This window comes from Caretta caretta, chromosome 11 (genome assembly GCF_965140235.1).
Source record: "Caretta caretta isolate rCarCar2 chromosome 11, rCarCar1.hap1, whole genome shotgun sequence".
Taxonomy (NCBI): Eukaryota; Metazoa; Chordata; order Testudines; family Cheloniidae; genus Caretta; species Caretta caretta.
This window is the reverse complement of record NC_134216.1, coordinates 45451885-45479620: the sequence shown is the minus strand read 5'-3', so window position 1 is coordinate 45479620 and position 27736 is coordinate 45451885. Positions and strand designations below refer to the sequence as shown.

The 27736-nt window shown below is 40.2% G+C and overlaps 2 protein-coding genes across 2 annotated transcripts in view; both read left to right on the top strand.

The window, feature by feature from the left end:
- Window positions 1-27736, top strand: part of TTN (titin) — a 311267-nt gene that overhangs the window by 82810 nt on the left and 200721 nt on the right. The window contains exons 76-96 of the mRNA XM_075117654.1: window positions 670-951; window positions 1979-2257; window positions 2368-2649; window positions 2811-3089; window positions 3208-3495; window positions 3677-3955; window positions 4070-4348; window positions 4453-4731; window positions 4848-5135; window positions 5277-5564; window positions 7661-7942; window positions 8219-8497; window positions 8609-8890; window positions 9004-9282; window positions 10754-11041; window positions 11202-11480; window positions 11570-11848; window positions 11939-12217; window positions 12777-13064; window positions 13230-13517; window positions 14060-14350. Of these exons, the coding sequence (XP_074973755.1) occupies window positions 670-951; window positions 1979-2257; window positions 2368-2649; window positions 2811-3089; window positions 3208-3495; window positions 3677-3955; window positions 4070-4348; window positions 4453-4731; window positions 4848-5135; window positions 5277-5564; window positions 7661-7942; window positions 8219-8497; window positions 8609-8890; window positions 9004-9282; window positions 10754-11041; window positions 11202-11480; window positions 11570-11848; window positions 11939-12217; window positions 12777-13064; window positions 13230-13517; window positions 14060-14350 (5937 nt within the window). The remainder of the gene's footprint in view (window positions 1-669; window positions 952-1978; window positions 2258-2367; window positions 2650-2810; window positions 3090-3207; window positions 3496-3676; window positions 3956-4069; window positions 4349-4452; window positions 4732-4847; window positions 5136-5276; window positions 5565-7660; window positions 7943-8218; window positions 8498-8608; window positions 8891-9003; window positions 9283-10753; window positions 11042-11201; window positions 11481-11569; window positions 11849-11938; window positions 12218-12776; window positions 13065-13229; window positions 13518-14059; window positions 14351-27736) is intronic.
- Window positions 18716-27220, top strand: LOC142068490 (titin-like). Its single transcript, XM_075117636.1, has 12 exons — window positions 18716-19025; window positions 21103-21384; window positions 21661-21939; window positions 22051-22332; window positions 22446-22724; window positions 23493-23780; window positions 23941-24219; window positions 24308-24586; window positions 24682-24960; window positions 25605-25892; window positions 26058-26345; window positions 26904-27220. The coding sequence occupies exons 1-12, from the start codon at window positions 18716-18718 to the stop codon at window positions 27218-27220; spliced, it is 3450 nt and encodes a 1149-aa protein (XP_074973737.1).

Sequence of the window (27736 nt, the reverse complement as noted above, 5' to 3'; positions counted from 1 at the left end):
CTAGAATATGGTGACACTTTTATGTAGCGATGTTTGGAATATTTTTGTAGATAAAATAGCAAACTGATAAAACATAGAAATTAAAAAAAGGTAGTGTCATTTTTATTTTATATTTTAGGGCAGTAAATGGTCGCCAGTTAAGTCTTCAACTTTAATGGGATATTTCACTTACCTTTTATGGATGGGTGAACTACACTGGAGTATGAACCATCCAGGCTCTTCACCCCAAAACCTGCATGGAATTATTTTTAGGTTTAAAATTGTGTAGATATGTATACAGAGGGAGAGCCTGCACGTTTATATTCACATAAATTTTGGCCCCGCTGAAGCCAATGACAAAATTCCCATTGACTTCATTGCGGCCTGGATTTTCACCTCAGATGTCGTTCATGCTTTGGAGCATCTCCTTTGGGCTCAGTGGAGTGTTTCCGCATTTCCACCTGTGTAGCTGGGAACATAATTTAGCTCTAGATATTGTTTCTATCTTCTTCTCCCTTCCTTTAATCATTGGAAGGCAAGCCTAATTTACTTTTGTCCCTATGGTATTCTAGCAAGTTACAAAATTCTTATCCTCTCCAGGGCGCTTATTCTGCACAATCCTTTTGACAAATGAGAAAAACTGAATGTTGAACGTTGTTGTTTATTTATATTTATTGATTTCGTTTATAGAAGCGCCAAAGTTTGTTAAGAAACTAGAAGCTTCAAGATTCGTGAAACAGGGGGATTCAGTTCAACTTGAATGTAAAATAAGTGGCTCCCCTGAAATCAAAGTTGTGTGGTACAGGAATGACACTCAGATCCACGCTAGTGAGAAATACAGGATGTCATTCAGTGACTCTGTGGCAGTTCTCACCATTACTGATGCGAACGTTGAAGACAGTGGCGATTACATTTGTGAAGCCCACAATTCTGCTGGTACTGCAAGCTGCAGTACTGTCGTCACAGTAAAAGGTTAGAAGCCTTTATTTCACTTTTCTTTTCTTATTTCCTTCCATTCTTACGCAGCGCCTTTACCTAAGCTACTGTGCACCCTGTAATAGTAAAATCAATCTAAAGAACGGCTTCAAAAGATTGCTCAGTCCTGCTTCCATCGCAGTAAATAGCAAAACACTTGGAGCAAGATCCCATCCTAACCCAAATGACTGTGTGTATCACACATTGGTGGTATTAGTAGCTGCAGTATTTAGAGAACCCAGTCGGGGGCACATAGTGCAAGGGGCTGTATAAACACTCAGTAAGAAGACAGTCTCTTCCATAAAGACCTTCGATCCTTGGCTAATGACAAGATGCAACAGGTGAATGGAACGAACAGATAGATGAGATGATAGGACAAGGAGGAGAAAAAAACAGGAGTAGGACCACCACGTTGTTTTGGTGTAAAGTAGTTGGGTATTCCTCGTAGCCAGCTCTCTACCTACTCTCTGTAAGCGGTCAGAGTTGTGAGAGTATCGTGGCAGAAATGGAATGTGAGTAGGCATTCACGGGGTAGCGGATTTATCAATTTTGGGGAGCTGTGTCATGCATCAGGGCAGTATGGGAAAGAACGTAGGCGTGGCTGGGAGAGGCGGACTGGCAGCAAGGTCCAGAAATTCTAGAAGAGAGGAAGCTGCAGTGAACAAAGTTAATAGATCCGATCGTAGGGCGGGCTGATGTGAAGTGTCTTGAAGGTCAGGCTAAGACAAGCCCATCCTTATTAACATCCTCTGTTTGGGAAACTGAATAGGATTTCTGAATTCAAAGTATTTGCATAGGTATCAAATTTCTATACTAGGAATTTACAGATGCAGAAATAGATATGACCTCAATGTGAACTGTTAGCCGCTCAGCACTTTGGAAAGCTAGGCCACTTTTAGAGGTTTAAATATGACTTTACGAGCATAACCTTTTAGGCTCCTATTTCTGAAAATCTTTGCTCCTGTTGTTAACGAGAAACCTATCCGGACACACTATAGGCTCTGATGTTATTCTTTTTTTATAGAACCTCCTGTTTTTAGCAAGAAACCTACCCCAGTAGACACACTTAAAGGTTCGGACGTTGTCATTCAGTGTGAAATTTCGGGAACCCCACCATTTGAAGTAGCCTGGTTCAAAGACAGGAGGCAAGTCAGAAGCAGTAAGAAGTTCAAAGTTACATCTAAAGACTTCACAGCCAGCGTTCACATTCTTAACCTTGAAGCTTCAGACACTGGGGAGTACCAATGCAAAGCCATGAATGAGGTGGGAAGTGACACTTGTGTTTGCGCTGTGAAATTCAAAGGTTTGTATAAAGGAGCAGACGCAGCATTCACGTTTTCTTTTCTTGGCATTGTAGCTATTTCTCTCTCAAGCTGACTGACATATTTACTATGACTCTCTTCCCATCATTAGAACCTCCGAGATTTGTTCAGAAGTTAAGTGATACTGTAGCCTTTGTGGGGGAACCGACCGCCCTGCAGGCTATGGTGGAAGGCTCTCAACCTATTTCGGTTCTGTGGCTTAAGGATAAAGGCGAAATCATCAGAGAAAGCGAAAATATCCAGATTTCCTTTATGGATAATATTGCTACCCTAGAGCTCGCAACCACGGAGGGAGCCAATGTTGGAAAGTACATCTGCCAGATCAAAAATGACGCAGGGATGAGGGAGTGCTCGGCATTTTTACAAGTATTAGGTTGGTAAAAGCTTCTAGCCCACAATAAAAAATAAAATCGTGTGCTCCGTGTAATCATACTTCCCGGACATAAAAGCAGCTTTCGATAATTTGCTATTTCATTATGAATTTTCGCCTTTACCATGAGATTTTACCGATTAGACGGCTTTTTCTTCTTTCAGAACCAGCAGTAATTTTAGAGAAGCCAGAACCGATGTCAGTTACGGCTGGGAATTCTTTTACATTAGAGTGCACAGTGGGTGGAACACCGGAACTCATTACAAAGTGGTTTAAGGATGGAAGAGAACTACAGAGCGGCCGCAAATATCAAATCACCTTTTCCAACAAAGTAGCTACACTGAAAGTTCCTTCTGCGGACGCGGGAGACAGGGGACTGTATACATTTGAAGTGAAAAACGAAGTTGGTGAAAGTAGCTGTACCTCTTCGGTTGATGTTTCAGGTTAGCTGGCTACTACCCTCGTTGTCACTTAGTGCTGTCTTCTCTTTTAATAGACCTTACCCTTTTTAATTAAAAACCAACCAACCAACCCGTGGTATTGTCGCCTTTTTCTGCGCAGATCGCATTGTCCCTCCTTTTTTCACAAGGAAGTTAAAGGAAACATGCGGGGTGCTGGGTTCCTCAGCGCTGCTGGAGTGCAAAGTTTCTGGCTCACCACCCATTTCAGTTGCCTGGTTCCAAGATGGAAATGAGATTGTTACTGGAGACAAATATGAAGTCTCCTTTTCAGACGACGTCTGTGGTTTGAAACTGAATGCACTGGACTCATCAGATACCGGACCTTACACCTGTGCCGCGGCAAATGCCGCTGGATCTGATGAATGCAGTGCCTTTTTGATCGTACAAGGTCAGTAAAAGATGGCCAAGGTGCCGTAGGCAAAATGCTTCCTCCATCTGCTGCTATTTCTTCCTTCGCAATTTTCGGGCGGCCTATAAATCTTCAGCCAAACGCTGATTTGGTTTTCATCTTCAAACGTAACAGGCATACTAATTTGTCTCTGTGTCTTAACTTCTTTATGTATATGTAGAACCACCCTCATTTGCGAAGACACCCGATCCCGTGGAAGTTCTACCTGGGACGAGTGTAACATTCACAAGTCTCATAAAAGGAACGGCTCCGTTCAAAGTTAACTGGTTTAGAGGCATCAGGGAACTTGTGTCAGATAGTACCTGCAACATCTCTTTGGAGGATACAGTTGCAGAACTGGAATTGTATGAAGTAGAACCACTCCACAGTGGAGATTACACCTGTCGAGTCACTAATGATGCTGGCAGTGTGTCTTGTACCACTCATCTTTTTGTAAAAGGTTTGTCTCGATTGCTGCTATTGGTCTTATTCTTATGTATTTGTGTGTGAGCGCGCAAAGATTTGTGAATATTTCCCCCCTCTTCTATTTGACTTTTTGCCTTCCATTTTGTAGAGCCAGCGACCTTTGTGAAGAAATTAAGCGATTTCAGTGTAGAGCAAGGGAAATCCATACTTCTGGAAAGCACGTACAAAGGAACTCCTCCTATTTCAGTGACATGGAAGAAGAATGGCTTCCACATAACACAGTCCCCGAGATGTAGTATAACTACTACCGAAAAATCGGGCATACTGGAAATTCCTAACAGCACAAAAGATGATGAAGGGCAATACACATGCGAGGTTGCCAATGATGCTGGAGCAGATATTTGCCAGGGACAAATATCAATCCTAGGTGTGTTGCTATCTCAGATTCCATAACCACTCTTGTATTAATAATGGTCATTATAAGACTTGCTCTCTTTTCTGTGATGCTGATTGCGATCATTTGTGCTTTAGAACCGCCTTATTTTGTTACACACTTGGAACGTGTGGAGGTGACAGTCGGGGAGTCCGCATCTTTTCAGTGCCAAATTGCTGGGACCCCGGAAATCAAAGTCTCCTGGTACAAAGAAGATACAAAATTAAGATCGACCCCTGCTTATAAAATGTACTTCAAAAATAATGTGGCCACGCTAGTTTTCAGCCGGGTGGAGAGCAGTGACCTTGGAGAATACGTCTGCAAAGCAGAAAACAGTGTTGGCTTTGCTTCTTCCACAGCTCTGCTCACTGTTAAAGGTGATGGGTTCATTTCAGATATTTCTGTAATGACTCTTTATAGTAACAAGCTTATCGTAAATGCAAATTGTTTCCAGGTTGGCAGGATGCCTTATCTCCTACTTATTTTCTTGCAGACCGTAAGTTTCCACCGACCTTTGCAAGAAAACTAAAAGACATTCAGGAAACTGTTGGTTCCCCCGTTACCTTTGATTGTCGCATAAATGGCTCGGAACCTATTCAGGTGTCATGGCATAAGGATGGGGTGCTATTACACGATGATGATAACGTGCAAGCAACATTCTTAAATAACGTAGCGACTCTTCAGATCTTGCAGACCGACATGGCTCACTGCGGCCAATACTCGTGCTCAGCTCACAATGCTCTTGGCACTGCTTCTTCCAGTGCCAAGCTCCTTCTCACAGGTTGGTAGCTGCTAAATCTTGTCCTGGCCATTGGCTGTAAAGAAGCAGAAGACCCTGCGTTGTTGCGTAATGCCAAACAATAGGATTCCGTGGCGGTGAAGCAGCAGCTGTGAGAGTTATGTTGTTTCTTTCCATTTTTAGAGCATCTGAGACCTCCTGTCTTTGATGTGAAACCTGAACCTATTGAGGTGGCTCTTGGAGCAAGTGGTTCCTTTAAATGCCACGTCACCGGATCGGCGCCACTAAAAGTCACTTGGGCAAAAGAGAACAGAGATATCCGTCCTGGGGGCAACTACAAGATCACCCTGGTGGAAAATACAGCCAGCTTGACGGTTCTAAAAGTAGGCAAAGGAGACTCTGGACTATACACTTGTTCTGCGAGCAACAATGCTGGAAAGGATTCTTGCGCCGCCCAGCTAAGTGTGAAAGGTATTTAAGAAATGCAATGCTTTGTCGTCTTCCTGCTCAGCGTTTTACCATGTTAAAGAAACAAAACAATGCCAAGCTTCTTCTTCTATCTTTGAAACTGTGCAAAACTGAAGGCATTCAATCGACTTAAAATGAGACCCTTTGTTTTCCTAATTTTCACCTTGATATTTTTTTAGGATTGAATCATATTGCATCTTGATCACTGACGCCGATGGCTGAGCAAAATCCCTTTACTTCCTAAAGGCAAATTCTCCTCTCCCACACCGAGAGTCTCAATATGAAAAATTGAGCAGCTGACAGTAGCCTGGGGCACACACATTTTTTCCCCACCAGCACTCTGCTCATAGTATAGTATGTGGATTCTTCAACCTATGTATCTCCACATTTTATGATCAGAATAATCTACCCTGGTGGAAACTACACCGGTACATTAGGGATTTTTACCGCTACGATTTCCTTCATGTGGGCAGGGCCTTTGGGTTTATGTTCTGGATCTGTAATTCCCATTGATCCTTAGACAGGATGAGTTTAGATTCTCGTGTGTCTTCATAAGGACGTTGTATTTTTTTCCTTAAAGATAATTTTAGATAGTATTAACAAGTAATTAGTTCTAATCTTCTGCCTTAAAAATGTGTATCTGGAAGGCACTTTAGTGAATTTACATCTGGTTGCAGAATGAGTAACTGAAACTCCTCTGTGATCAAAACTACCACACAATGACATTATTTTGATTTATAATTTTCAAGGAATGAATAACAATCATACAGGAAAATGCATTGTTATATGGCAAATATAAGCCCCAGTTCAACCAGGAGCGCAAGAGAATGTCTAAATTTAAACAGGCGCATTCAGTGAAACTCACATTCTTGACCTTTGCTCGACCTTTGTTGACTCAGGTCCTTAATACTGATAGTGTTCTTCTTTTACACCAAGTGTTAAACACTCTGCAGACAAAGCGCATTATTTATTTCCATTTGCCGAGACGGCTACCATGAACAGAAACATTACCACCCTCTAAATTTTGCAATAAAGATTGGTTAAATACATGTATTGCTGAAATGTATTTATATTAATAGACACGTCTTTGATATACATGCTGAATTCCCTACACAATATAGCGATGGCATCAGAATTAATAAGATATAAATATCTTGGTCAATTGCCATTTAGTGCAAACACCTGTCTTAATAATAGGTGTTAGCTTAGTTGTTTCGAACACGTTGCGTCTCTTGCACATTTATTTTCTTGCCCTCATAGCTCTAATCATTACTTACAAATCAGTTTTGTACAAAAGCGGCAGAAAGAGACCGATAGCAGAAAAGTAAAATAAGATAAACTAAATGTGAAAGCTTAAACAGAGGCTTTATACAGAATTAATGTACTTTTGCCCGAAAGGCAGATCAAGAAACCGAGGTTAGCCATATACATATACGCTAGGACTAAGCTACACAGCATACACATACACGCCAGGTATCGATATACTAAATAATATAGCAGAAACGGATATAGAATTCCCTTCCATACATATAACGTAGACAGAATTCGATATAAATTTCTGCCATGGTCAAGGTCACAAATCAACTGAAATCTAGTATGGAACTTCCGAAGAGCAGACTTAGCTGCAAATTTGGCATTTTAAGACGCTGTCACCCACAGTAAGAGTTGAATATTTCAGTGAATCACGTCAATATACATGTAGTTTTCCTGCAGTAGCTGTTTGAAAGTCTGGTTATGTGATATATAGCCTATTGTAAGTTACATATATGGCAATTCAATAAACAATAATTTTTGTGTAAAATAAATATGTAGTAATCTCTCCAAGGAACTCGGGACATCATTCTACGTACACAAACCATTGGCAAAGACGCACAAAGAAACTTCCCTGCTTTTGTTTGTTATGTATGCCATGTGTTCGTTTTTGTCATGGTGATACCAGATATATCACAGGCTAGTGTAAATTCAAATTCTGTAGAAATTTCTACTCTTCCCCCACAACCCAAAATAGTGTACGCTGTTGGTTAGATATTTCACTGAGGGAATATTTTAATGGATCAGTGCAGTTTAGTGAAACATCTTGTTGTCCTTTGGTTTCATAGAACCACCACGGTTTATTAAGAAGCTAGACTCCTCTAGAGTTGTGAAACAGCATGATTCCACTAGATATGAATGCAAAATAGGCGGCTCTCCAGAAATCAAAGTCATCTGGTACAAAGATGAAACTGAAATCCACGACAGCGAAAAATACAGAATGTCCTTCGTCGAGTCTATGGCAGTCATTGAAATGCACAATCTCAGTGTGGAAGACAGTGGAGACTACACTTGTGAAGCTCGCAATGCAGCAGGGGCTGCAAACACCAGTACTTCGTTGAAAGTGAAAGGTCAGAACCCTGCTCCTCCCGTTTTTGTCGGTTCCTTCGTTTAATCTGCCGTGGAAGGTTAATAAATCTTCTCTTCAGTCAGATAGGCGAGTGCTGCCTTCTGAGAACGCAGACTATGGATTTTACCAGAGTTCTATGACATGGCTCTTATTGTGACTTGTGTCTTTACTCTTCCATGTCAGTCCAACATAGTGATAAAGTTTACTGTTTAAATGTTCGTTTCTCTGTTATGTCCCCAACTGAATTAACAGAAACTCAAACTTCTTCTTTTCATAGAACCCCCTGTTTTCAGCAAGAAACCCCATCCAGTTGAGACTTTGAAAGGTTCTGATGTCCATCTTGAGTGTGAGCTTTGCGGCACTCCTCCGTTCCAAATTTCCTGGTATAAGGACAAAAGAGAAATTAAAAGTAGCAAGAAGTACAAAATCATGTCTGAGAACTACCTTGCTAGCATTCACATCCTTAGCCTGGGTGACTCAGATGTCGGCGAATATCACTGTAAGGCCGTGAATGATGTAGGAAGTGACACTTGCATTTCCTCTATAACGCTAAGAGGTTTGTTTAATGATTTACACATCAGCTATATTCCCAGCATGGTGTCATTCTCGTCACACTCCTCGTGCACTCTCCTTGCGGTTTTAACATGACATATCTTCTCTTCACCAGCACCACCCATTTTTGTGAAGAAGCTCAGTGATTTCACTGCTGTAGTTGGAGACCCAGTTGAACTGCAGGCCACAGTAGAAGGTGCCCAGCCCATTTCTGTTCTGTGGCTGAAAGACAAAGGAGAAATCGTTAGAGAAAGTGAAAATCTTTGGATTTCCTATTCAGAAAACGTTGCAACTCTACAGATTGGAAATGCGGAACCAGCCAGTGCTGGAAAATACATCTGTCAGATCAAAAATGACGCTGGAGTTCAGGAGTGTTTTGCCACTCTGTCAGTTCTAGGTTGGTAACAAGGAAACAAAACAATATAGAATGATATTTTAACCTCACTTAACAAACTGATTGCATCTCCTGTCCTGTCATCAAATATGGCTGTGATTTGCATCTCATTTCAGAACCTGCAGTCATTGTAGAGAAGCCCGGCGCAATGAAAGTCACCTCTGGAGACTCTTGTACTCTAGAATGCACAGTGGACGGCACACCGGAGCTTACTACTAGGTGGTTTAAGGATGGGAATGAGCTGTCTACTGATCACAAATACAAAATTAGCTTCTTCAACAAAGTGTCTGGGCTTAAGATCCTCAATGCAAGAGTAGAAGACAGTGGGGAGTATACTTTTGAGGTGAAAAACAGTGTTGGTCAAAGCAGGTGCACAGCTTCAGTGCGTGTTTCAGGTTAGTTGATTAATATGTGAATTATCTTTGATTCTTACAATTTCTTTAGAAGGCGTCAAGGCTGATCATTCCCCACTCTGGCATTTGGAATGCAGAAGGTGGGGGACCCCCAAGGATTTTAAAAATTATTATTAAACTAGTATTATTATTATTAAATTAGTATTAAACTCCCAAGGTTACAGCTTCTCTCTGACTTTGGATAGGTAGATGCTGCCACCACTCAAGTGCAAAAAAACCCCTTGGGATCCAGAAAGGCCCACTTGGAAATTCCTCCCTGTGGGGTACCCTCAAGTCCTTCCCCTCCCCTACCCCAGGAAGAACTGAGAAAGAAAACAAAGGAAATCAGCTGTTGCCACCAGCTAATTAAAGAACTTAGGCACACCTCTTAGTACATAAAAATTCAATTCTTTTCTTTAAAAGGTACATTTTATTAAAAACAAAAAAGAAGAAAATACATTTGGAATTTAGGCTTTTTGCTAGATTTGAAAAGAACCACTTATAAAGATTAAGCATCAAAATAACTTTCTTGAGGTCCAACTTAAAGGTTACAAGCAAAACAAAAGCACCTGGGGTTAGCTCAGGGGAGCCCAGGAGCCTTACAAAATAAAAGAAATAAACCTAATCATGTTTCCTAAACATTTCCTGATCTACTTACATATCTGCGGTTTCAAATAAGTAGTTCTAGGTATGAGCTGATGATTTTTCATACCTAGCTTAAAGCTTGCTATAGCATTGCTGCTCCTCTCTCCAGAGAACAACCACAGATAGACAAAGGGAAAGTTTTTCCAATTATAAAAAGTTCTAGTCCTCCCATTGGCTCTTTTGGTCAGGTGCCCACTCTCTTCCTTTTACCTGTGGACTTGTTATCCCTTTACAGGTAAAGGAAGAACAGCTACTAACAGGGATTTTATAGCTAATTGGCTAGCTGGGTGTCCATAAAAGGAAGCTGCCCCCCCCCTTTATTTATCACAATGCCTTACACAACACGCTGCTTCCTTCAGTGTTACGTCAGGCTGCTGCCACTCTGGGAAGACTCATGGCTAATGTGACCTTAGGCACCCCACGTGGGCCCGCTAGTGTTGTGGAGATCATGAAGGCAGGGAGTCGGTTGAACCATTTTTCACCCGTCACGAAGATGAGGCTGTGGCTTGGGCTCAGTCTGGTCAACCGAGTCTTCCTGTCCCAGATGGTGCAGTACTGTTCTTCTCCTTATGAGGAAGTATTGAAAAAATAAAAGCAGAGAGGCGACCCTCAGAGCGCGTGAGCGACAGCATAAGAAAGTAGCCTCCAACACGTTCTTATCTTCTCTCAGTACCTCAGGCCCCAGTGGGTTGAATTGTAGGCCTGTTTTGGACTCTCCCAAGCCAAAGTAGGTGTGCCAGAGGAAAGTGCGGTGTTTCTGCTAGATGCCTGGAAACCATCTCCCTTTTAAGTTATAGAGTTATAAATAGCTGTGTTTTATCCTATACAGATCGCATTATACCGCCTTCTTTCACAAGAAAACTGAAAGAAACCAATGGTCTGTTGGGTTCCTCTGTTGTTCTGGAGTGCAAAGTATATGGGTCACCACCTATTTCTGTTTCCTGGTTCCATGACGGATATGAGCTCACCAGTGGAGACAAGTATCAGACGACCCTTACAGACAATGCTTGCTCTTTGAAAGTGAATGCACTAAAGGAATCTGATATGGGAACTTATTCATGCACAGCTACTAATATAGCCGGATCCGATGAATGCAGTGCATATTTGACTGTTAGAGGTTAGTATCTAGGACAAAGCAGGGCTTCCAGATATAAACTACTTTCTTTGTGGGTTGCTTACATTTTTGGGTCTGTTTATGAGAGTCTAATAGCGTGTGTTTCCTATGGGAATATTTTACTCTCCCTCAAAGTGCACTTCTCTTTTATGTGTGTCTTCAGAACCTCCTTCTTTCGTGAAGAAACCTGATCCCCTGCAAGTTTTATCTGGGACAAATATAACTTTTACCAGCATCCTAAAGGGCACCCCTCCGCTGGATGTTAAATGGTTCAAAGGTAGCGTTGAGCTAGTACCGGGACATAGATGCAACATCTCCTTAGAAAATTCAGTTGCACAGCTGGAGCTGTTTGACGTACAGCCACTCCAAAGTGGAGACTACACCTGTCTGGTCACTAATGAGGCTGGCAAAGTTTCTTGTACAACACAACTCTTTGTAAAAGGTTTGTCCGGCTTGCAATTACATACATTTCTTAAAAAAAAATCTCTTGGTGTCAACTTTTAACTTTTATCTTCATAATGTTCACTATAGAACCAGCCAAATTTGTGAAAAAAATGAATAATCTCAGTGTAGAGAAAGGAAAGCCAATAATTCTGGAATGCACGTACTCTGGTACCCCTCCGATTGCAGTCTGGTGGAAGAAAAACGGATTCGAAGTAGCTCATTCTGAAAAATGCATCATCACCACCACGGACACATCCGCCCTACTGGAAGCTCCCAGTAGTAAAATAGAAGATCAGGGGCAGTACACTTGCCACATTGAGAATGATTCTGGACGAGATCTTTGTCAAGCTGAGGTCTCAGTATTAGGTGTGTCCTCATTCCCAAAAGGTCCTTTTTATTCTACTAGTCATTGTGACATTTAAATTTTGGAATTAATCACGTGTCTTTGTTCTTTAGAACCACCTTATTTTGTTACACCCTTGGAACCTGCTCAGGTGACAGTTGGGGATTCTGCGTCATTACAATGCCAAGTTGCTGGCACACCGGAAATTATTGTATCATGGTACAAAGGCGATACAAAACTAAGAGCAACTCCTACCTCTAAAATGCACTTTAAGAACAACGTTGCCACTTTGGTTTTCGGCCAGGTGGATAGCGGTGATAGCGGGGAATATATCTGCAAAGCAGAAAACAGTGTTGGAGAAGCTTCTTCATCAGCTTTGCTTTCTGTTCAAGGTGAATAATTCATGTTAACACATTTAAAAGGTTCTTAGGGACATTCTGTACCTCTACCTGACCAGCTAGAGACCACTTTTGTCTAAAATTCCCTCAGCATTGATTATCTTCCACTTGTGAAAGTCTGGCTGGAAAGTCATTCTCAATACCAATCTTTAGTTAACCAGCTTTAACCAGCGCTCTCTCTAACAGATACAGGCTTCTGATTCTTCCCCTTCAGAACAGGGCATTCTTCCAGACCTTTCCAATGTAAAAAATGTGAGACTATTAATCAAAACTTTAAAACCAGATTGACCGGTCGTCCAGAGCTCTCGCTTGACTCCAACCCCCAAGCGAAATGATCTAACAAATAGTCTCCTTGATTCTTTGTGGGCCTCTTACTGTTTTTTATTGTGCAAGTTGGTTGAAAATAATGACTGGATCTTCCAGTGTATCTTCTTGTAAATCTGCCCGATCTATACGACAATACAGTGTCTTCTTAGGCAGTGCCAACTGGAGAATTCACCAAAGCTGGATAACTTCCCCAAACTTTCATTGTGCAATACTTCTTTCCTTGCAGAGCGTAAACTTCCTCCTTCATTCACACAAACTTTGAGAGACATTCATGAAACTATTGGTTTACCAGTTACATTTGATTGCGGCATAACTGGCTCAGAACCTATTGAAGTATCCTGGTCTAAAGATGGCGTACCTATCCGAGATGGCTACAATGTGCAGACCTCCTTCTTAAATAATGTAGCAACTCTCCAGTTTTTGCAGACTGACAAGAGCCTTGCTGGGCAATACACTTGTACAGCTTCCAATGCTATTGGAACTGCTTCTTCCACTGCCAGGCTCGTGCTTACAGGTTGGTTGGTTATGAAATAATTTCCCTTTAACGTCACCAGGTCGTTTTTTCATTTCCATCTCAACTTAAAACTATAGGTGCAACATTTATTTATTTAACAATATGCTTTAAACTAATGGAGCTCTTAAAAGCTATACGCATTTTTCTGTTTCTTTCACTCTGTAGAAGGGAAGAATCCTCCATTGTTTGACATCCCAATTGTACCCGTGGATGCTTTTGCTGGGGATAGTGCTGACTTCGAATGCCACATATCTGGAACACAACCAATTAAGATCACTTGGGCGAAAAATAAACAAGAGATACGGACTGGAGGAAAATACCAGATCAGTTATGTAGAAAACATAGCCCATTTGACAATTCTGAGTGCTGACAATGCAGACTCTGGAATGTATACGTGCCATGCTAGCAATGAAGTTGGAAAGGACTCTTGCGCAGCTCAGCTTAGTATTAAAGGTATTGCCTGATTCTGGTGTATGATGTGCACATTGAATTCCTTTATATCTGAAAGAAATAAGTCATCTTGTTGCTATATAAATTGGAGACCGTCTTTTCCATCTGTGGATTAGGAATATATGCATTTTAAAAGATTGGTCGAAACCGAAAGTTTTTTGAAGGATAGTGTAGGGAGAATTGATGAGCGGACATAATGTTTTCTTCAATCTTATTTTCTTTGCAACTTTGCAGACTTTGCCATCCTAAATGATTAATACAAAATTCCAGTTTGTTTCTTGTTGCTTATACCTAAAGTCCTGATTTCTTTAAAAAAGGACATTTTTCTTAACTAGTGAAACTCCACATCCATTTACACAGTGTGGTGTTTTGCTGTTCTAAGAGTGGTGTCCTCTGTGTACTTTTTGTAAACAATAGAGCCCTTTTTAAAATGTAAGCAGTTTTTTAAACAACATATCGTCATAAATGTATTTCTTGAGAAGTCTTTTAATTTTTTATTTTAAAATTTATTTTTACAATTTAAGGATTACGTTCATTTCTTGCAGAACGAAAAATTCCACCTAGTTTTACAAGGAAACTTTCTGAAACGGTAGAAGAAACGGAAGGGAACACCCTTAAACTTGAGGGCAGTGTTTCTGGTTCTCAGCCTCTGACAGTTGCTTGGTATAAAAACAATCAAGAGATCTATCAGAGTCCTAATTGTGAAATATCTTTCCTGAACAACACCATACTTCTGCAAATTAAGGGCGCAGGGCAGGCTGATGCTGGCTTATATACCTGCAAAGTGTCCAATGAAGCAGGAAGTGTATTGTGTACTTCTTCCGTTGTTATTAAAGGTTAGTTAATTTCATGTTTTGCCTATCTGTGGTGTTAGCTTTTTTATCAGCGTGTTAGTTGTCAATATACGCCTTCCATAGCTAATCAAATATTTCTCACAGTCAATCTTATTTTAGGCCATATATAATTGTGTGTGAACAATATTAAATTCAGTACAGCACACACAATGAGATAACGGCAGCTATTTCTCCTTTAGATACTCAGGGACTTCTGTATCTCAGGAGAGAATTGAGCACAATATGTCTATTCCTTTCTACTAATTAGAACGCCATACTAATATTTCCTGCAGAATTCTACATTTCGTTTATCGAATGGTTTTATACAAATCTTGCTGCTTTCAATACGTATTCATAGCAAATAATAACCCGACGCTGTGCATGTTATGAGTGGCTAGATCTCGACAATAAGCCATTAATTTTCCTGCCAATTTAACAATTTCAGGACAGCACCGGTAATATTTGCTTACTAAAGTGTGACAGATTTTTCCAGGACAACGTCAGCATTTTTCAAAACCAGCTGAAAACTCTTTAGCTACTAATGCAAGAGTCACATAATCTATTTTTATTTTATTTTATATTATTTTATTACTTTTTGCATATTGTCCTTTGGGATCTATTCTTGCTTATATTGCATACATTATTCTGTGTAACCATATGTCTGTGAAAGTCGATACCCTTAATAGGCATTCCTAGCATATTATATAATATGCTTAGAACATAGTTTGTTAATTATTTATCATAATCTAGCTGTTATCACGCCTAGTGCAAACACATTGTCTACTTCATTGCATATCTTTCTCTTTCTTTAGCATTTGTTTTTCTCTCCTCTTTCGCCTACTGTAATATGACGTGTGTCATACGTTAAAGTAATAGTAAAGACTACATTATTCATAAAAATGGATTGAGTCCCTGCACTCCACGTTATTTTATCTTTTATATTATGCCTATGGTGTGCTCTTCTTGACCCCAGACTTGCATTTAAAACACAGCAGGGATTTGAAACATTTAACGTTTGTATTTTTTTACCTACATTAATGTCAATAACTTTGCTCTTTTGCCTTTTCCACCAATCGCATCCTCTCTGTCCCTCATCCTTGCTGTCTGTGGGCAACCAGGATGGGATCAAGACTCGAGCTGAAACACAGAAGCAAGAAATTCATTTCATATGGGTTCAAGTCAGACTAAAAGTTGCTTTAAGATTTGTGATGATGACTGATGATGTAAACAGTGGCATCTGGTTTGAACTATGAATTAAGGTTGTAAAAACAGAACAGGTTTCATATCTTTAGAGATATAAAAATGTGACTTCCCATAATATCCATCAAATCTCTACTAAATTTCTTTTCATGGAGTCGCAGTTTTGCTATGCAAGATGTGCAGCTTTTCCTTCACTTTTGGAAGGATCAGAACAAATCTATCTACATCTAAATTTGCACAGCTGGGGCAATGTGCTGTGGTAGCACTGGGTTTAGCGGTTAATTGCTTTGGTAGTGTATTGCATATTAGATCTTTTAAAAGCTACTTAAACCATTTTTGCAGAATGGCAGTTGTGCTTTAATTTTAATTCTCTTTAAGAAGGAGTGCAAATATAACTAGTGCATTGGGAGAAGATAGCATACGTCTAGATTTCTTCGCGCATGCTTGTGAAAAAGTATTCTTTTAGTACTATTTTTATTTCCCCAAACTGTGTGCAATTGGTATTCCCGGAAACCAGACCTGTATGTATTAACATAAATTGTTGATCATTGTTTGCTTGTAGATTTAACTTCCTTGTTAGAGTTAAGAATTTATTAATCTATTGCCTTTCTCTTATATTCATGATACACGTTTCTTTCTTGATTATTTACTAAATATTTTCCTGTTCTGTTCTCTCGACTTTACAATTAGATTTAACCGATTAGACGGGTTTTTTTTTCTTTCAGAACCAGCATTAATTTTAGAGAAGCCAGAACCGATGTCAGTTACGGCTGGGGATTCTTTTACATTAGAGTGCACAGTGGGTGGAACACCGGAACTCATTACAAAGTGGTTTAAGGATGGAAGAGAACTACAGAGCGGCCGCAAATATCAAATCACCTTTTCCAACAAAGTAGCTACACTGAAAGTTCTTTCTGCGGACGTGGGAGATAGGGGACTGTATACATTTGAAGTGAAAAACGAAGTTGGTGAAAGTAGCTGTACCTCTTCGGTTGATGTTTCAGGTTAGCTGGCTACTACCTTCGTTGTCACTTAGTGCTGTCTTCTCTTTTAATAGACCTTTCCCTTTTTAATTAAAAACCAACCAACCAACCCGTGGTTTTGTCGCCTTTTTCTACGCAGATCGCATTGTCCCTCCTTTTTTCACAAGGAAGTTAAAGGAAACATGCGGGGTGCTGGGTTCCTCAGCGCTGCTGGAGTGCAAAGTTTCTGGCTCACCACCCATTTCAGTTGCCTGGTTCCAAGATGGAAATGAGATTGTTACTGGAGACAAATATGAAGTCTCCTTTTCAGACGACGTCTGTGGTTTGAAACTGAATGCACTGGACTCATCAGATACCGGACCTTACACCTGTGCCGCGGCAAATGCCGCTGGATCTGATGAATGCAGTGCCTTTTTGATCGTACAAGGTCAGTAAAAGATGGCCAAGGTGCCGTAGGCAAAATGCTTCCTCCATCTGCTGCTATTTCTTCCTTCGCAATTTTCGGGTCGCCTATAAATCTTCAGCCAAACGCTGATTTGGTTTTCATCTTCAAACGTAACGGGCATACTAATTTGTCTCTGTATCTTAACTTCTTTATGTATATGTAGAACCACCCTCATTTGCGAAGACACCCGATCCCGTGGAAGTTCTACCTGGGACGAGTGTAACATTCACAAGTCTCATAAAAGGAACGGCTCCGTTCAAAGTTAACTGGTTTAGAGGCATCAGGGAACTTGTGTCAGATAGTACCTGCAACATCTCTTTGGAGGATACAGTTGCAGAACTGGAATTGTATGAAGTAGAACCACTCCACAGTGGAGATTACACCTGTCGAGTCACTAATGATGCTGGCAGTGTGTCTTGTACCACTCATCTTTTTGTAAAAGGTTTGTCTCGATTGCTGCTATTGGTCTTATTCTTATGTATTTGTGTGTGCGCGCGCAAAGATTTGTGAATATTTCCCCCCTCTTCTATTTGACTTTTTGCCTTCCATTTTGTAGAGCCAGCGACCTTTGTGAAGAAATTAAGCGATTTCAGTGTAGAGCAAGGGAAATCCATACTTCTGGAAAGCACGTACAAAGGAACTCCTCCTATTTCAGTGACATGGAAGAAGAATGGCTTCCACATAACACAGTCCCCGAGATGTAGTATAACTACTACCGAAAAATCGGGCATACTGGAAATTCCTAACAGCACAAAAGATGATGAAGGGCAATACACATGCGAGGTTGCCAATGATGCTGGAGCAGATATTTGCCAGGGACAAATATCAATCCTAGGTGTGTTGCTATCTCAGATTCCATAACCACTCTTGTATTAATAATGGTCATTATAAGACTTGCTCTCTTTTCTGTGATGCTGATTGCGATCATTTGTGCTTTAGAACCGCCTTATTTTGTTACACACTTGGAACGTGTGGAGGTGACAGTCGGGAAGCCCGCATCTTTTCAGTGCCAAATTGCTGGGACCCCGGAAATCAAAGTCTCCTGGTACAAAGAAGATACAAAACTAAAATCGACTCCTACTTATAAAATGTACTTCAAAAATAATGTGGCCACGCTAGTTTTCAGCCGGGTGGAGAGCAGTGACCTTGGAGAATACGTCTGCAAAGCAGAAAACAGTGTTGGCTTTGCTTCTTCCACAGCTCTGCTCACTGTTAAAGGTGATGGGTTCATTTCAGATATTTCTGTAATGACTCTTTATAGTAACAAGCTTATCGTAAATGCAAATTGTTTCCAGGTTGGCAGGATGCCTTATCTCCTACTTATTTTCTTGCAGACCGTAAGTTTCCACCGACCTTTGCAAGAAAACTAAAAGACATTCAGGAAACTGTTGGTTCCCCCGTTACCTTTGATTGTCGCATAAATGGCTCGGAACCTATTCAGGTGTCATGGCATAAGGATGGGGTGCTATTACACGATGATGATAACGTGCAAGCAACATTCTTAAATAACGTAGCGACTCTTCAGATCTTGCAGACCGACATGGCTCACTGCGGCCAATACTCGTGCTCAGCTCACAATGCTCTTGGCACTGCTTCTTCCAGTGCCAAGCTCCTTCTCACAGGTTGGTAGCTGCTAAATCTTGTCCTGGCCATTGGCTGTAAAGAAGCAGAAGACCCTGCGTTGTTGCGTAATGCCAAACGATAGGATTCCGTGGCGGTGAAGCAGCAGCTGTGAGAGTTATGTTGTTTCTTTCCATTTTAGAGCGTCTGAGACCTCCTGTCTTTGATGTGAAACCTGAACCTATTGAGGTGGCTCTTGGAGCAAGTGGTTCCTTTAAATGCCACGTCACCGGATCGGCGCCACTAAAAGTCACTTGGGCAAAAGAGAACAGAGATATCCGTCCTGGGGGCAACTACAAGATCACCCTGGTGGAAAATACAGCCAGCTTGACGGTTCTAAAAGTAGGCAAAGGAGACTCTGGACTATACACTTGTTCTGCGAGCAACAATGCTGGAAAGGATTCTTGCGCCGCCCAGCTAAGTGTGAAAGGTATTTAAGAAATGCAATGCTTTGTCGTCTTCCAGCTAAGCGTTTTACCATGTTAAAGAAACAAAACATGCCAAGCTTTTTCTTCTATCTTTGAAACGATATAAAACTGAAGGCATTCAATCGACTTAAAATGAGACCCTTTTGTTTTCCCAATGTGATGAGGTAGAGCAAACTCGTTGTCCAGGATTTTGACAGCAGTAATTTTCACCTTGATGGTTATTTTATGACTTAATCATATTGCATCTTGATCGCTGACGCGATGGCTGAACAAAATTCCTTTACCTCCTAAAGGCAAATTCTCCTCTCCCACACCGAGAGTCTATTAGAATATGAAATTTGAGCAGCTGACGGTAGCCTGGGGCACACACATTTTTTCCCCACCAGCACTCTGCTCATAGTATAGTATGTGGATTCTTCAACCTATGTATCTCCACATTTTATGATCAGAATAATCTACCCTGGTGTAAACTACACTGGTACATTAGGGATTTTCACCATTGCGATTTCCTTTATGTGGGCAGGGCCTTTGTGTTTATAACAGTTGTTATGGCTCTGTAATTCCCATTGGTTCTTAAACAGGATGAGTGTAGGATAAGCCTCTGAAAAGTGTGTGCCTTTTCCCCTTAAATATAATTGTAGATAGTATTAACATGTGCTTATTTGTTAGGGCTCTTAATTAATTGCAGTTAACTCAAGTGATTAACACATAAGAAATTAACTTGGTTTTTAAAAAATAGACCTGATTAATTGCAGTTTTAACCGAACTGTTAAACAATAATAGAATACCAATTTAAATTTATTATAAATATTTTGGATGTTTTTCTCTGTTTTCAAATATATTGATTTCAATTACAACACAGAATACAGAGTGTGCAGTGCTCACTGTATATTATTTTTATTACAAATATTTACACTGTAAAAAAAGATAAAATAAATAGCATCACCTCTTAGGAATAATGTAGTGCTATCTCTTTATTGTGAAAGTCCACCTTACAAATGTAGAATTATTTTTTTCACATAACTGCACTCAAAAACAAAACAATGTAAAACTTCAGAGCCTACAAGTCCACTCAGTCCTGCGTCTTGTTTGGCCAATCACTAAGACAAACAAGTTTGTTTACAGTTAAGGGAGCTAATGCTGCCTGCTTCTTATTCACAATGTCACATGAAAGTGAGAACACGTGTTCACATGGCACGGTTGTAGCCGGCATTGCAAGGTATTTACATGCCACATGTGCTAAACACTGGTAAATGTAAAAAGCTTAAACATAGACTTTAAACATAAATACTTTATACATACACTTTTGCCCAAAAGGTCAATCAGGGAACAGACTTTAGCTATATATATATATATATATATATATATATATGCTAGGACTAAACTACACAGCATGCACATACACACCAGGGATCTATACACTAAATATAGCAAATATATAAATTCTCTTCCATACATATAACATGGACAGAATTCAATATAAATTTCTATCATAGTCAAGGTCACAGATCAGCTGAAATCTAGCATGGAACTTCCAAAGAGAAAATTTCCGATGTAAATTTGGCATTTTAAGATGCTGTCTTGCACAGTAAGAGTTGAATATTTCAGTGAATCCAGTCAATATATATCTAGTTTTGTCTGCAGTAGCTGTTTGAAAGTCTCGGTACATGATATATAAATTACTGAATTGTAGCTGAGGGTAATTCTTATATCTAAATGCTCTTGTAAGTTATATATATGGCAATTTAGTAAGCAATAATCTTCCTGCAAAATAAATATGTCCGAATCTTTGCAAGGAACTCAGGAAATCATTCTACATATAACACAGACCACTGGCAAAGGCGTTCAAAGAAACTCCCCTGCTTTTGTTTGTTATGTATGCTATGTGTTCGTTTTTGTCATGCTGTTACCAGACATATCACCGGCTGGTGCAAATTCACTTTCTGTAGATGTTTGTACTCTTCCCCCACCACGCAAAAAAGTATACGCTGTCGGTTAGATATTTCACTGATTTCATCACTTTAATGAATCTGCAGTTTAGTGAATAATCTTGTTTACTCTTGTCCTTTGGTTTCATAGAACCACCACGGTTTATTAAGAAGCTAGACTCCTCTAGAGTTGTGAAACAGCATGATTCCACTAGATATGAATGCAAAATAGGCGGCTCTCCAGAAATCAAAGTCACCTGGTACAAAGATGAAACTGAAATCCACGACAGCGAAAAATACAGAATGTCCTTCGTCGAGTCTATGGCAGTCATTGAAATGCACAATCTCAGTGTGGAAGACAGTGGAGACTACACTTGTGAAGCTCGCAATGCAGCAGGGGCTGCAAACACCAGTACTTCGTTGAAAGTGAAAGGTCAGAACCCTGCTCCTCCCGTTTTTGTCGGTTCCTTCGTTTAATCTGCCGTGGAAGGTTAATAAATCTTCTCTTCAGTCAGATAGGCGAGTGCTGCCTTCTGAGAACGCAGACTATGGATTTTACCAGAGTTCTATGACATGGCTCTTATTGTGACTTGTGTCTTTACTCTTCCATGTCAGTCCAACATAGTGATAAAGTTTACTGTTTAAATGTTCGTTTCTCTGTTATGTCCCCAACTGAATTAACAGAAACTCAAACTTCTTCTTTTCATAGAACCCCCTGTTTTCAGCAAGAAACCCCATCCAGTTGAGACTTTGAAAGGTTCTGATGTCCATCTTGAGTGTGAGCTTTGCGGCACTCCTCCGTTCCAAATTTCCTGGTATAAGGACAAAAGAGAAATTAAAAGTAGCAAGAAGTACAAAATCATGTCTGAGAACTACCTTGCTAGCATTCACATCCTTAGCCTGGGTGACTCAGATGTCGGCGAATATCACTGTAAGGCCGTGAATGATGTAGGAAGTGACACTTGCATTTCCTCTATAACGCTAAGAGGTTTGTTTAATGATTTACACATCAGCTATATTCCCAGCATGGTGTCATTCTCGTCACACTCCTCGTGCACTCTCCTTGCGGTTTTAACATGACGTATCTTCTCTTCATCAGCACCACCCATTTTTGTGAAGAAGCTCAGTGATTTCACTGCTGTAGTTGGAGACCCAGTTGAACTGCAGGCCACAGTAGGAGGATCCCAGCCCATTTCTGTTCTGTGGCTGAAAGACAAAGGAGAAATCGTTAGAGAAAGTGAAAATCTTTGGATTTCCTATTCAGAAAACGTTGCAACTCTACGGATTGGAAAAGCAGAACCAGCCAGTGCTGGAAAATACATCTGTCAGATCAAAAATGACGCTGGAGTTCAGGAGTGTTTTGCCACTCTGTCAGTTCTAGGTTGGTAACAAGGAAACAAAACAATATAGAATGATATTTTAACCTCACTTAACAAACTGATTGCATCTCCTGTCCTGTCATCAAATATGGCTGTGATTTGCATCTCATTTCAGAACCTGCAGTCATTGTAGAGAAGCCCGGCGCAATGAAAGTCACCTCTGGAGACTCTTGTACTCTAGAATGCACAGTGGACGGCACACCGGAGCTTACTACTAGGTGGTTTAAGAATGGGAAAGAGCTGTCTACTAATCAGAAATACAAAATTAGCTTCTTCAACAAAGTGTCTGGGCTTAAGATCCTCAATGCAAGAGTAGAAGACAGTGGGGAGTATACTTTTGAGGTGAAAAACAGTGTTGGTCAAAGCAGGTGCACAGCTTCAGTGCGTGTTTCAGGTTAGTTGATTAATATGTGAATTATCTTCGATTCTTACAATTTCTTTAAAACGTGTTACACGCCACGCCACTTCCTTTGGTGTCACATCATGCTGCTGCCACTCTGGGAAGACTCACTGCTAATGTGACCTTAGGCACCCTATGTGGGCCCACAAGTGTTGCGGGGATCATGGACGGGGTGCATAGGTTGAAGCCTGCATCACATTTTACAGCCATCAGAAAGATGAGGCTGTTTCTTGGGGTCAGTCTCATCAACTTAGTCTGCATGTCCCAGCTGGTGCAGTACTGATATTCTCCTTATGAGGAATTATTGAAAAAATAAAAGGAGAAAGGTGATCCTCAGAAGGGGTGAGCTGACAGATTTTGAGAGTATCCTACAATCCTTTTTATATTCTCTCAGTACCTCAGGCTTCAATGTTTTGAACTGCAGGCTTGCTTTGGATTCTCCCATGCAAACGCAGGTGTGCCAGAGAAAAGTGCCATGTTTCTGCTAAATGCCTGGGAACCATCTCTCTTTTAAAAAAAAGGAGTACTTGTGGCACCTTAGAGACTAACCAATTTATTTGAGCATGAGCTTTCGTGAGCTACAGCTCACTTCATCAGATGTTTACCTAGCTCACGAAAGCTCATGCTCAAATAAATTGGTTAGTCTCTAAGGTGCCACAAGTACTCCTTTTCTTTTTGCGAATACAGACTAACACGGCTGTTCCTCTGAAATCTCTCTTTTAAGTTATAGAGTTGTAAATAGCTGTGTTTTATCCTATACAGATCGCATTTTACCTCCTTCTTTCACGAGAAAACTGAAAGAAGCCAGTGGTCTCTTGGGGTCGCATGTTGTCCTGGATTGTAAAGTGTCTGGGTCACCACCTATTTCTGTTTCCTGGTTCCATGACGGACTTGAGGTCACTAGTGGAGACAAGTATCAGACGACTCTCACAGACAATACTTGCACTTTGAAAGTGAACACATTAGAGGAATCCGATATGGGAAATTATTCATGCACAGCTACTAATATAGCTGGATCTGATGAATGCAGTGCATATTTGACTGTTAGAGGTTAGTATCTAGAACAAGGCAGGGCTTCCAGATATAAACTACTTTCTTTGTGGGTTGCTTACATTTTTGGGTCTGTTTATGAGAGTCTAATCGCCTTTGTTTCGTATGGGAATATTTTACTCTCCATCAAAGTGCACTTCTCTTTTATGTTTGTCTTTAGAACCTCCTTCTTTCGTGAAGAAACCTGATCCCCTGCAAGTTTTATCTGGGGCAAATATAACTTTTACCAGTATCCTAAAAGGCACCCCTCCACTAGATGTTAAATGGTTCAGAGGTAGCATTGAACTAGTACCAGGACATAGATGCAACATCTCCTTGGAAAATTCGGTTGCAGAACTGGAGTTGTTTGATGTACAGCCACTCCAAAGTGGAGACTACACCTGTCTGGTCACTAATGAGGCTGGCAAAATTTCTTGCACAACACAGCTCTTTGTAAAAGGTTTGTCAGGCTGGAAATTTCACACGTTCCTCTAAAAAAATCTCTTGGTGTCATCTTTTAACATTTATCTTCATATCATTCACTATAGAACCAGCCAAATTTGTGAAAAAAATGAATAATCTCAATGTGGAGAAAGGAAAACCATTAATTCTGGAATGCACATACTCTGGTACCCCGCCAATTGCAGTCTTGTGGAAGAAAAATGGAGTTGAAGTAGCTCATTCTGCCAAATGCAGCATCACCACCACAGAAACCTCTGCCATACTGGAATTTCCCAGAAGTAAAATAGAAGATCAGGGGCAGTACACTTGCCACATTGAGAATGATTCTGGGCAAGATAATTGTCATGCTGCAGTCTCAGTATTAGGTGTGTCCTCATTCCACAAAGAATCTTTTATATACTAATGGTCATTTGGTATGGTATTTAAATTTTGTTGCTAATGATGTGTCTTTGTTCTTTAGAACAACCTTATTTTGTTACACGCTTGGAACCTGTTCAGGTGACAGTTGGGGATTCTGCATCATTACAATGCCAAGTTGCTGGCACACCAGAAATTATTGTATCATGGTACAAAGGCGATACAAAACTAAGAGCAACTCCTACATCTAAAATGTACTTTAAGAACAACGTTGCCACTTTGGTTTTCAGCCAGGTGGATAGTGGTGATAGTGGGGAGTATATCTGCAAAGCAGAAAACAGTGTTGGAAAGGCTTGTTCATCAGCTTTGCTTTCTGCTCAAGGTGAATAATTCATGTTAACACATTTAAATGGTTTCATAACTAAAGGGTTGTTTTTTTCAGTAAAGAAAAGTATTTTCTTAGGAACATTCTGTTCTTCTAACTGACCAGTTAGAGATCACCCCTGTCTAGAATCCCTTAATCATTAATTACCTTCCACCAGTGAAAGTCTGGCTGGAAATTCATTCCTAATGCCAATCTTTAGTTAACCAGCACGCTCTCTAAGGGAGACAGGCTTCTGATTCTTCCCCTTCAGAATAGGGCAGTCATGAATATGGTTATTCTTCCAGCTCTTCCCAGTGCAGAAAAAGTGAGATTATAAATCAAATGTTAGGGCAAATTTCAGCCCTCTTGTATAACTTTGTAGCCACATTGACTGGTAGTCCACCTCTTGGCAGAGCTCTCCCTTCACACAGCCCCCAAGCTAAATGATCTAACAAATAATCTCCTTGATTCTTTGTGGGCCTCTTACTGTTTTTTATCGTGCAAGTTGGTTGAAAATAATGACTGGATCTTCCAGTGTATCTTCTTGTAAATCTGCCCAATCTATACCACAATACAGTGTCCTCTTAGTCAGTGCTTATTGGAGAATTCACCAAAGCTAGATAACTTCCCAAAACTTTCGTTGTTCAATACTTTTCTTGCAGAGCGTAAACTTCCTCCTTCATTCACACGAACTTTGAGAGACATTCATGAAACTATTGGTTTACCAGTTACATTTGATTGCGGCATAACTGGCTCAGAACCTATTGAAGTATCCTGGTCTAAAGATGGCGTACCTATCCGAGATGGCTACAATGTGCAGACCTCCTTCTTAAATAATGTAGCAACTCTCCAGTTTTTGCAGACTGACAAGAGCCTTGCTGGGCAATACACTTGTACAGCTTCCAATGCTATTGGAACTGTTTCTTCCAGTGCCAGGCTCGTGCTTACAGGTTGGTTGGTTATGAAATAATTTCCCTTTAACGTCACCAGGTCATTTTTTCATTTCCATCTCAACTTAAAACTATAGGTGCAACATTTATTTATTTAACAATATGCTTTAAACTAATGGAGCTCTTAAAAGCTTTTCGCGTTTTTCTGTTTCTTTCACTCTGTAGAAGGGAAGAATCCTCCATTGTTTGACATCCCAATTGTACCCGTGGATGCTTTTGCTGGGGATAGTGCTGACTTCGAATGCCACATATCTGGAACACAACCAATTAAGATCACTTGGGCGAAAAATAAACAAGAGATACGGACTGGAGGAAAATACCAGATCAGTTATGTAGAAAACATAGCCCATTTGACAATTCTGAGTGCTAACAATGCAGACTCTGGAATGTATACGTGCCATGCTAGCAATGAAGTTGGAAAGGACTCTTGCGCAGCTCAGCTTAGTATTAAAGGTATTGCCTGATTCTGGTGTATGATGTGCACATTGAATTCCTTTATATCTGAAAGAAATAAGTCATCTTGTTGCTATATAAATTGGAGACCGTCTTTTTAATATATGGATTAGAAAATGTGTATTGAAATCTCTGTCAGGGAATATCTAAAGCTATTAGAAGGAATGTGAGGGGAGAATTAAGGAGTGAAGATAATGTTTTCTTCAATCTTCTTTTCTTTAAAACTTTACAGACTTTGTCATCTTAAATGGTTTACAGAAAATTCTAGTTTGTTCCTTGTTTATACATAAATTGTTCATTTGTTAAAGGCATTTTTCTTACAAGCAGTATAAGATAAGTGATATTTTAATTACTTTGTAACTAGTAAAACTCTACATCCATTTAAAGTGTCATGTTTTGCTGTTCTAAGAGTGCTACCCTCTGTGTACTTTTTGTAAAAAATAGAATCTTGTTTAAAGGTACGCAAACAGTTTTTTAACAACATATAGTCATATAAGGTATTTCTTGAAAAGTCTTCTACTGAATATTTGATCTTAAAATTTAATTTTACAATTTAAGGAGTACGTTCATTTCTTGCAGAACGAAAAACTCCACCTGGGTTTACAAAGAAACTATCTGAAACAGTAGAAGAAACAGAAGGGAACATCCTTAAACTTGAGGGCCATGTTTCTGGTTCTCAGCCTCTGACCGTTGCTTGGTATAAAAACAATCAAGAGATCTATCAGAGTCCTAATTGCGAAATATCATTCCTAAACAACACCATACTTCTGCAAATTAAGAGCGCAGGGCAGGCAGATGCTGGCTTATATACCTGCAAAGTGTCCAATGAAGCAGGAAGTGTATTGTGTACGTCTTCCGTTGTTATTAAAGGTTAGCTAATTTAATGTTTTGCCTCACTGTGGTGTTAGTTTTCTTTATCAGCATGTTAGCTGGCAATATATGTCTTCCACAGCTAATCAAATAATTCATTCTAGGAGTCTTATGTTTAGGCCATGGGTAATTGTGTTGAAACAATATTAAATTCTGTACAGCCTACACGAGATAATGGCAGCTACTTCTCCTTTAGATACTCAGGCAGAACTCTCATGAGTTTCAGTGTGAGCTACTATTCCTCACACGTTCTTGTCAACTGCTGGTAATGGCCCACCTTGATTATCACTACAAAAGATTCCCCCGCCCCCCAGCCCGGCTCTCCTGCTGGTAGTAGCTCACCTTATCTGATCACTCTTGTTACAGTGTGTATGGTAACACCCATTGTTTCATGTTCTCTATGTATATAAAATCTCCCCACTGTATTTTCCACTACATGCATCCGATGAAGTGAGCTGTAGCTCAAGAAAGTTTATGCTCAATAAATTTCTTAGTCTCTAAGGTGCCACAAGTACTCCTTT

Excerpts from the sequence above, each read along its gene's own strand:
- LOC142068490 (XM_075117636.1), top strand. The coding sequence starts at position 18,716 with ATGTTGTTTCTTTCCATTTTAGAGCGTCTGAGACCTCCTGTCTTTGAT. Across the intron at positions 24,961-25,604 it reads AGCTTTGCTTTCTGCTCAAG|AGCGTAAACTTCCTCCTTCA; the intron begins GTGAATAATTCA and ends CTTTTCTTGCAG. Across the intron at positions 25,893-26,057 it reads TGCCAGGCTCGTGCTTACAG|AAGGGAAGAATCCTCCATTG; the intron begins GTTGGTTGGTTA and ends TTCACTCTGTAG.